The 10235-nt window shown below is 41.9% G+C and overlaps 1 protein-coding gene and 3 non-coding genes across 4 annotated transcripts; all 4 read left to right on the top strand.

The window, feature by feature from the left end:
* Positions 1-3016: 3016 nt before the first annotated feature.
* On the top strand, positions 3017-7214 carry RPS12 (ribosomal protein S12). Its single transcript, XM_072141508.1, has 6 exons — positions 3017-3124; positions 3267-3314; positions 3550-3666; positions 5691-5793; positions 5993-6094; positions 7124-7214. The coding sequence occupies exons 2-6, from the start codon at positions 3301-3303 to the stop codon at positions 7184-7186; spliced, it is 399 nt and encodes a 132-aa protein (XP_071997609.1). The 5' UTR covers positions 3017-3124; positions 3267-3300; the 3' UTR covers positions 7187-7214.
* Positions 5554-5624, top strand: LOC140123287 (small nucleolar RNA SNORD101). The gene has a single exon (XR_011854616.1). It is a non-coding gene; the product is annotated as a small nucleolar RNA SNORD101 (small nucleolar RNA).
* Positions 5845-5928, top strand: LOC140123295 (small nucleolar RNA SNORD100). The gene has a single exon (XR_011854624.1). It is a non-coding gene; the product is annotated as a small nucleolar RNA SNORD100 (small nucleolar RNA).
* LOC140123296 (small nucleolar RNA SNORD100) lies at positions 6528-6611 on the top strand. Its single transcript, XR_011854625.1, has one exon. It is a non-coding gene; the product is annotated as a small nucleolar RNA SNORD100 (small nucleolar RNA).
* Positions 7215-10235: the final 3021 nt, after the last annotated feature.

Below are 10235 nucleotides of genomic sequence, written 5' to 3'. Positions count from 1 at the left end.
TTTACGATGCGTTTTGCAAACTGAAATGTTAACAGTGATATAATTAGGCAAATCACCCCTCCTCAGCTGTTGTAGATGCGTTTCAAACGCAATTAAAACGCAGGGTGAAGACACGTGGTGTTTTTAGGCCGTTTTTGGTCCGTTTTTAGTTTTAGTTTTAGTTGCGTTTTCATATCGTTAAAATCATATGCATTAAAAAACGCATCCGTTTTTTGAAAACGCATGCGTTTTTGTCCGTTTTTAATTGCGCAAATTCGGACAAAAAAGCATCGTTTTCAAAAACCGCATGCATTTTAAAAAAACGGATGCGTTTTTTAACGCATACGGTTTTAACGATCTGAAAACACATTAACTAAAAACGGCCCAAAAACGCCCTAAAAATGCCACGTGTGTCTTCACCCTAAGGGCGCGTTCACACGTTCTGCTATCATCGCGTTCATAACGCGACGCTAGCGCACAGTGGGCGGAGCTCGGGCCGATCACATATGCGTTTCCCGCATATTTCATTTTCTATATTTGCTAGTTGGCTTGTCTTCTGCAATTTATTTGATCCCATTGTCGGACTTTTGTGATCTGCCTGAAGGATACCCAGACTCTATCCACCCGGAACCCCCTATCTGATGTCTTCTACTAATAGGGCCTTTTTCTAGCCCCATATTCTAGCTTTATGGTTTCATCTCTTACATGGATCCTATTCGACTGTTCTTCATATCAGTATTGAGGACTTGTCACCGGGTTGCACTTGGGGAGCACTGCATGTCACATTTCTTCACATTGTTTTCTAAATTAATCTGGATTTTTTAATGAATTTTATTGTAATATTTTCATCACATGCAAGGTTTTATGTATAGTCATCACATGTATACAATATTGTCAATATCATATGTTTGTATGTTTGAGTGTATAATCAATGTTATTATTATCTGTCATTTGCTATTTATTTCATATTTACACATCTGTATATTATTCACCTTTCTAGTTTCAGCGGTCATTAATTATTAATGCACTTTATTGACAGGCACATACCACCTTCATTTCACCATATAGGTTATACATACATTTACATTTTATTCAGGTAGTTTCGTTTTGTTAGTATTGGTGCCAAGGACCCTCTCAGCGCTCTTTTGGTATTATACAGGGCGCTTATTTACCTATATCTACTTACTTACCTATATTATTCTTTTGATGCTTGTTTCCTTGCATATGAGGCCGTTCTTTTGCGGCTATTTAATTGGGCTATGTCCTTGTGCTGCTGCTCTGGCCCCGCCCCCTGGCCCGGGTAACGTGCTGTGGTCATGTGATTCTATCTCGCGATGCGTGAGAGTTTGATCGCAGAGACGCGACGCCGAGCTTAGCGTCACCTGTTGTCACGGCAGCGCCTCCAACTCACCTGCGCTCCACCATTCAGGCGTCCCGATTGGTCTCTGGGTATTTAAATACCGAATTGCTCTGCTTTTCGGCACTCCCCCAGAAGAAGCCATTCTGTGGCGAAACACGTGTCGGGGCTGTGTTTCTTCTCTTTGCTCCGTGGTTTGTATGCTGAGGGCATACGTTCACACGTTCCGCTAGCGCCGCGGGGGCGGAGTTTGGGGCGATCGCATATGCGTTTCCAGAGAAACGCATGCGATCGGGTTATTAATCGCATGCGTTTCCCGGAAAACGCATATGTGATCGGCCCGAGCCCCGCCCCTGCGGCGCTAGCGGAACGTGTGAACGCGCCCTTACACTTACTTTTCCTGTCACCTTTGCTCATAGGTATTTTTTGCTGGGCATAGTGGCAATACGCCAGTGTATCTTATACTTAGATGTGATGCCTCAATTTGTTCAACTCGCCCTACGACTGATTTTGGTCCTACTTACTAAGCACTTTAAGTTATATGCAGGAATGTTTACATATGTCTTGATTATGGTTACACCCGGGCCCTTGTAATTATCTTTTTGTCTGTTTGTTACCCTCCTATTTCTTTGCCTATTTTTAAACAATTGATATTATTATTTGTATTCAATAAAGCTTCAATTATTTTATAATGCTATTCATATGTAACTTCTATTCTTTCTTGATGGGTTTAGTTATTTAATTTAGGGGGGGCGGTGCATGGCCCTATATTCCCACCCCTTATATTTTTTCTTTTTGGTTTGTCATTTTCTATACCAGTCAGATGCAATAGACAAATCTCATCAGCTTCTTTTTATTCCATATCACACGATACAGCAGTAAATCGGACATATATAAATGCATATATATATATATATATATTTATATAAATGCATATATAAATACAAAGGACCATTTTGGCAAGCTTTGTGCAGCGCTGCGTAATCTGTAGGCTCTATATAAAAAAAAAAAAAAAATTATTATTAAGTACCAATATATAGGATACAATGTGAGCCTTTCAAACTGACGTCACATCCTACCGGAACTGATCCTTCTGTGGTGTGACGTAGTGAATTCAGCATATATCTATGTCAAGTGTCTTTTCTAAAAGACCAAAAAAAAAATAACAATCCATAAGTGAATGAATCAATACAACAGCTGAGTAAATTTGCCTGATTACATTGCTACATTACATTTACAAAACACAACCGTTAAAGGGGTATTCCCCTGAAAGCAACATTAAGAATAAAAACAAAATAACATATTTTGTAATATAGACACATGTCAGATTTGAAAAATGGGGCTGTGTCCATAAGGTCAAAATAGGCTTAGTCCTAAAGGGGTTAAATGGGGGTTACAGGGTGTCATTTAAGCTGGTTCTGTCCTTCCCTTTCCATTTATTACAAGTTGGGATTTTTATTGGAGTAATGGAAGCTGGAGGCACCAGGGCCACAGCTGACAGACTCTCCCTTAACATTCTGTGGCCAAGGGATTTGTGTTATGGGATACCCCTTCAGTGCTTACACTAGTGTATCAAGAATGACTAAATACTCATGGAAACGCTATACTATCGCAAGTAATAAAGGCATAATGCCAGTCTGCCCACAGAAAGTATGGCGGATGAGGTCTCCTCGTCAGCACGTCTCCTAGCCTTTAACCTCACGCAAGGCGGAGCTGCGCCTCGCGAGCTATAAATACGTGACGTGCACACATGGCTTTCTCTTTCCTTAATGCAGTGGTGCATATTGGGTAAGTGATGGCGGAGCAGAGCGCTGTGTCCGTACACATGACAATCTCTTGGCTATCTTCGCCATCCCGCCCTCCCTGAAGCCGGGAGCAGTGGCGGCGGCATGAGCGCGGCTAACGCTTCTCGTTTGTGTCTTTATTACAGCGCGGTAACGCCGAAGATCCATTAGACATCGAGGATGGCCGAGGAAGGGTGAGTGTCCCTTATGTGTGTTCTTGTGGTGGTCGGCCGGCGCTTGGGTGATGATATTGTACTAAGTCGGAATCCCCTTCACTCTGTATGAGTGACAGCATGTGACTGACAAGCCTGCGGCCGCAGCCTGGTGCACCTGATGGTGGATCTCTTCACATTAGTGTATTGCACACCCTAGGGTATTGTTATGTGCACCCCAGTCAGTATTGTGCTTAATGAATTGTGTTATTTTCAGCATTTCTGCTGGAGGTGTACTGGATATAAACACCGCTCTTCAAGAAGTGCTCAAGACCGCACTTATCCATGATGGCCTGGCCCGTGGCATCCGGGAAGCCGCCAAGGCTCTTGACAAGTAGGTACCATGGCGCTTATGTACTATAGGGGGACAGGTCTGCTGGGAGCTATAATTACCAAAGTTTATGTAATCTGGAGTACCTTTGAGGCCTTGTGCCACCTCTATAAACTGTTCAGTGTCAGGTGAAGCACATTTTCTCATCTCCACCATTTAATCTGTCATTCTCCTTGGGTAGGAGAGGCCAGACATCACCAAGCAGTGGGCATGAAGGGTCTTGGGGCATCGGCATCCTAAACACTGACAGGTTTCTTGTTATATGATTCCTATGAAACATTAAAGGAGTTGTCCACTTTCGGCACATAATTGATGTTTTCTGTAAAGAAGTTGTACAATCTTCCAGTATTTTTTGTATAAATTCCTTAGTTCTTGGCTTGCTGTTTACTTCCACTGGATAGAAATCTGTCCCTGGTCATGTCAAACAGGTACACGACTTGTTGTTATCGCAGTAATCCGCTGTTATAACTAGCTGTGCATCTGTGACCATGGTTGAATTTTTTTTTTCCACTGTAATAAAACAGAAGCTGCTTATAGGACACCAAGCAGATATACAATTCAATATACTTTCTGTATGAATTGTTTTACTGGATAACTTTTCTTTAAACAAACCATGTAAGTTTGCTGAAAGTGGACAATCCCTTTAAGCTTTGAGTACGTTACTTGCAGGTAAACTGCAGCAACACAACCGTTGTAGGTCTTCTGGACATTGTAATGGACTGTAAGAATCGCTGTTCTATGGTTCCTGCGGTTACACATGGTCTGCTCCTTCTAGCTGTACATGTCTCAAGAATTTAATATCAATTGCCTGTTATCAGTGGTGTAGTCAGGGAGGCTAGCCGGTCTCTGCTGCATTTGTGACTAAGCATGGCTGCTGATCAGAAATGTCGTCATTGGGTACTAAAGACAGACCTGGAAACCTGACAAGTTTCCAAGCCTATCACTTGGGGCAGTGGTGGCGAACCTATGGCACGGGTGCCAGAAGTGGCACTCAGAGCCCTTTCTGTGGGCACTCAGGCCATCACCAGAGATGACTCCATGTATCCTGCAGTCCCAGACAGCCCAGGATTTGCTGTGCATGGAGCTATTTTAATGTGGCAGCACTACCTGGGACTACTGGAGGAGTGGCGGGGGGCAGATCTGGATTATCATTGTAGCTCCTGCTCTGGCCCTGACAATTCTTCCTGTTTATGGGACCCTGGAGGAAAGCTACAATGATCATCCAAATTTCTTCTATTTTCTGCTTAATTGGTATCCTCAGGGTGCTGATGAATAAAAGCTGTGACAGAGCAGGGAGTATAAACCACAAATTAAATTTTTGTGTTGGCACTTTGCAATAAGTGAGTCATGGTTGTAGTTTGGGCACTCGGCCACTAAAAGGTTCGCCATCACTGACTTAGGGTGATGCCACACGTGGGTTTTTTGATCAGTTTGTAAGCATGCATTTTCAGTCAGTTTAAAAAAGCATGCTTAAACTGAACAGACTCCATGTGTGGCATCTCCCTTAGCAGTCGCTATTGGTCTAAATTACCCTGGGGAGGCATTCAATAAGTCAATTTGCCATTCCCCCAGAACACAAACTAAAAATGGTACATATGTTTGGACATGAGGAATATTAATCTATAAAAATTATTCCATGCACTAAATATTAAACCCATACCATTATCAAATGTATAAGAGAACATCAACCTGCAAAAAAATTGTTAGCTCTGTACACCAAACTATTAAAGTTGCACAGGTCTGAATAGAAGGCTTATACATTAATGAATGCCACTTTAGTTTGAGATCTTTTGCATTGGCCCAATATGAACTTCAGTCAAAGTTGGATGTTTTTTCCTTTTACTCCAACTGACTCACAAGTGTCTTTGTATATTTTGTAAATGCAATAGGGCTTGGAGGATGATTTTTAATGTCGGAATCCCCTTCACTCTGTATGAGTGTCAAAATCTTAACTGACAAGCCTGTTATCAGATGTTTGAAGGAACGGGGGAAGGTTCAGATATTATGAGATGTTTCTTGTATTCCAGACGCCAAGCTCACCTGTGTGTCCTGGCTTCCAACTGTGATGAGCCGATGTACGTAAAACTAGTCGAGGCTCTGTGTGCTGAGCATCAGATCAATCTCATTAAGGTAAGTAACTGAAGGCGTTTCCAAAGTGCTAAACTACTGAGTTCATGAAATGCTGTACATGATGACAACTTGGCTCCCTCTACTGAGTGTTGTGAGGATAAAAGCCTATGTTACCCAATTTGTCTGAGCTGCAGCAGTCATGGGTTGACTGCTTGGTTTTCATGGTTGTGCATACTAATGTAAGGATTCTGTCTTGCAGGTTGATGACAGCAAGAAGCTAGGTGAATGGGTTGGGCTCTGTAAAATCGACAGAGAAGGCAAGCCCCGTAAGGTGGTGGGCTGCAGCTGTGTGGTTGTCAAGGTAAGAGGGTACAGGTAGATCCTCTTGCAAACTTTGGAGGTCACCAAAGACAGATGGTTATTGATGCACAAAAATTGGTTATGGCTGTGTAGATCATACAAACCTGTATCAAACAGATATCGGCAGTTGCAGGGCTGTGAAAATGGCTTTCATAGAAGTATTGCCCCCCTCTGCTCTACATGAGAGCATTAACAACAAGGTTTTGTTATCCCATGGTGGCATAGAGGGATCAATTTAAATTAAGATATTAGGAATACAACAGTTTAAAGCCTGTTGCTCCAGCAATCATGCTGCTGGTAACCATATGGCTTACGATATCTGGAGCCAGTCCTTGACCATAAAAAGATGCTGCTAGGTTTCTGTGTGCTGAGCATCAGATCAATCTTGAGTAACAAAGAATTTCCAAAGTGCTAAACTACTGAGTTCATGAAATGCTGTACATGATGACAACTTGGCTCCCTCTACTGAATGTTGTGAGGATAAAAGCCTATGTTACCCAATTCGTCTGAGCTGTGGCAGTCATTCATCTGTGCAAATAAGCGGTGTAGATCATAAAAACCTATACAGTGGTGGGTAGTTACAGGGCAGTGAATATGGATTAGTATTCAAAGTATTGCTCTGTAGCTGTACTTTTAGTATAACTGATTTCACAGCACCCTCTTCTCTGCATAATAGCATTAACGGGGTTTTGTTATCCCATAGTAGCAGAGGCACCATTTTAAATTAACTGTTGTGTTCCTAATATCTTAAGGCACATTGCTCTGGCAGTCGTGCTGCTGGAAATGATATGGCTTAAGGTTTCCGAAGCCAGTCCTTAACCATAAAAAGATGCTGGTAGGTTCCATTTTAGTGGGGGGGGGGGGGGGGGAGATTTTGAGCCATTATTATGGAGCACTCATTGCAGCTCTGTGGTTCCTAAAAAAAAAAAAAAAAAAAAAAAAAAAAAAAAAACTGGTGCAGAGACTTGTAGCCAGGAAGTGTAATGCACAATCCTTTTTAAAGATGGCTAACTGAATTCTCTTCTCTTAGGACTATGGCAAGGAATCTCAGGCCAAGGATGTTATTGAAGAATACTTCAAGTGCAAGAAATGAACATCTGAATAAAAGTTATGAACTTGAATAGTGTTGTGGCTTATTTGACTCTTGGCTTTACATGGGTAAATATCCAGTTGTTGGTATTAAAATGGTTATTCTTTATCTTGGCTTTTCACTGCGAGGAGAAAAAACCCAGATCTAAGAATTGCAACTCTCCATAAAGGTAGATGAGAGTTAATGAAATGTGGCCCAGTGAGTTTTTTTTTTCCTATAACCCGTTGTTTATCACAATGCAAGAACAGACTTGTGCAGGTGACTGGGAGAAGTTGCTTTTCCCTCCTTGGCCATGCTTTTGAGGGGCTGTCCCTCAGGGCCAATATCTTATGGACCAACTTGTCCAGAGAATGGAAACTGACCCTTCTGATCCCTAGGGCTGTGCCTGCAAGTCCTTGTGTCAGAAATGTGTTCAGCCTGTGGCATCTGACGGCACATTAGCAAACAGTGTTCATGTTTGTTGCAGCTGGCCTAGGGCAGTAGTTGGCGGCATCTGTGAGAACTTGGCTCCCTCTTCTGAACTTGCTGAAGAGAATTACCAACTGTTACCCTATTCCTCTGAGATGCTTGTAGGACAATTTGTTTGCTGTTAGAGGCACTTGGTAAAAAAGGCTGAATGCCATGCTTCACGTGTTGAGATCTGAATATGTTCTACATTGTGTGTATGGCAAACCATAAATTCTAGGGAGTCATAACTTTGGAACCGGTGAACTCTTCAGAACTCAGCGGGCTCAGGTTCTGAGTCTGCAGCGACGCCTCTAGGAGTCGCAGTTCTCTTCTGTTAAGAGGAATGTGGTTTATTACCTCTTCTCCACTCCTCCATAGCATTGTGCCAGGTCTAAGGTGATAATTAGCGCTGCTGTTAATCAGAGCCAGTACACCTCTGAACTGCATCAGCGCTCACACCGGGTAGTTTTCCCTTGCACTGAGGCTCTTACAGATTCCTCAGATACAGGGGTACACTTTTCAAAGAAAGCAGTGAAAATGCCTCCTGGAGTTCTTCTAGGACCTCTGACTGTTTATAACCCTCAAAATATTATATTTTTATTAGGAAATGTAAATATCCCCCACTATACCCATTTGCACAAGACTACATGTTAAAAATCAAAACTGAAACAATAGGGAATTAAAGGACATCTACCACCAGGATCAAGGACTGTATGCAAATGAGCTTGCAGGGCTTCAGCCTCTTATCACCTATAGAGCCTGGAGAACCTTAGGCTCATTTGAATAGTCATTAATCCTTCTGGTAGATACTCTTAAATCTTTAAATTTGAAAACATACTATAAATTACAAACAGCCTTTTTCCACTTTTAACCCCAAATACAATTTTAGGCTACATTCACACTACAGTATGGGGGGCGTATATGCGGCCGATATACGTCCCCCATACACTTCTATTGGCTCACGGCGCAGCACACATGTGGCACCGTACCGCTCCGTAGCCCGGGAAAAGATAGGACATGTCCTATCTTTTCCCATATTACAGCGCCGCAGCCATATATTGCTATGGAGAGGGGCGGGGGTGAGCTGCGCTCCCCTCCTCCTCTCTCCGCACTGCCGTGTGCCCGCCGTGCTACGGTGCGGTGGGCTCACGGCAGTGTGCATTTAGCCTTAGTCTTACATTTTTGTTTGAACTAGCCCTATGTGTCCTAAAAAGTGGCACCACATACAAAAATTAGCTAAATTCTCCATGGTCATTAAAGCCATTTCAGGCCTTGTCACTAGGGGATTAAAGGGTTGTTTTCTTAGTAAATGTTATGGATTGTAAGAAAATTGTTAAATTTTTTTTTTTTTTTTTTTTCAATTTACTTTAGGATTTTCTAGATCACTGCTTGCTTTTATTTTCTATAGAAAACTTCTAGATTCACTTACATTGGATGGAAAACTGTCCATGGTTATATGATGCACAGGTGCATGAGCTTTTGTCAGTCACTAGAGCTGTGTGATATATTATGGTCATGGAAAATTTTTCTGTCCATTGGACGTACACAAACTTTAGCGTGACGACAAGCAGAGATCTAGCGAATGGATGGAATATAATTTCCAATATGTACTGTAATTCTTGCACAAACCATACCAATCATTTGAAAGTAAACCTCTTTAAATTTAATTTCAAATTTGATGCTCCATGATGTACTATTACAGCATGGGGCTGTTAGCGTGATCCTAGGTTGAACACTTGTCATACAAATACAAATGATTTGCACCAATCATGGGTGATGACACTGATTGCCAGTGGCACATGGCTGCCGCCATCTTGTTTTTGATCACTGCTCCCTGTGTCATAATCAGGAATCGGCTGCCATGACGGCCTCTGGTTTCAGCATTCTTGTTCTATAATGCCTCAAGTCTTACAAAGACTTGAGGCTGTATGTAACAAATGTGTTAAAACACCATATACTACAATAGAATATGATGTTCTCGGTTTAAAGTACCCTAGAGGTCTCAAAAACATACGTGGGACACGTGGTGTTTTGAACACGTTTTTGGCCCGTTTTTAAGCAGTCCGTCAAATAACTGATCCGTTTTTTGACAGGTTTGACCAATTATCTTAATTGAAACTGGTCTAAAACTGATGCGTTTTCAAAACAGGCATGCATGTTTTGACAGACCCTTGGTGTGGACTCACATTGCAAGTTTTATTCACATCAGTGATTTTTCGCAGAACCTATTTTGGCTTATGGACACATACAGATTTTTTTTTTTTCTTTCTTCCTGTCTTCAGTGATTTTGCATTGATACTTTTTCCACAATTCGGTTTTTTTCACTGATCAGTTGGCAGTTTAGAACCCTTATCTTTTTGTGTTCACTGACAACATTAGATCAGTGGAAAAAACTGAAGTGTGAAAAAGCCCATTGAAAAGAATGGTTCAGTAAGACATCAGTGACAAATCACTGGAGCTAGTAAGAGAAAAATCTGTGTCCATAAGCCAAAATGAGTTTAGTGCAAAGCACTGATGTGAAAATAAACGTCAATGTGAAACCACCCTAACTCTGCATTAACCCCTTAAGGACGCAGGGTTATTTGCTCATTTCTCGCTCTCCAAC

The sequence above is a fragment of the Engystomops pustulosus genome, chromosome 3 (assembly GCF_040894005.1).
Source record: "Engystomops pustulosus chromosome 3, aEngPut4.maternal, whole genome shotgun sequence".
Taxonomy (NCBI): Eukaryota; Metazoa; Chordata; class Amphibia; order Anura; family Leptodactylidae; genus Engystomops; species Engystomops pustulosus.
This window is presented reverse-complemented; position numbering and strand designations above follow the sequence as displayed.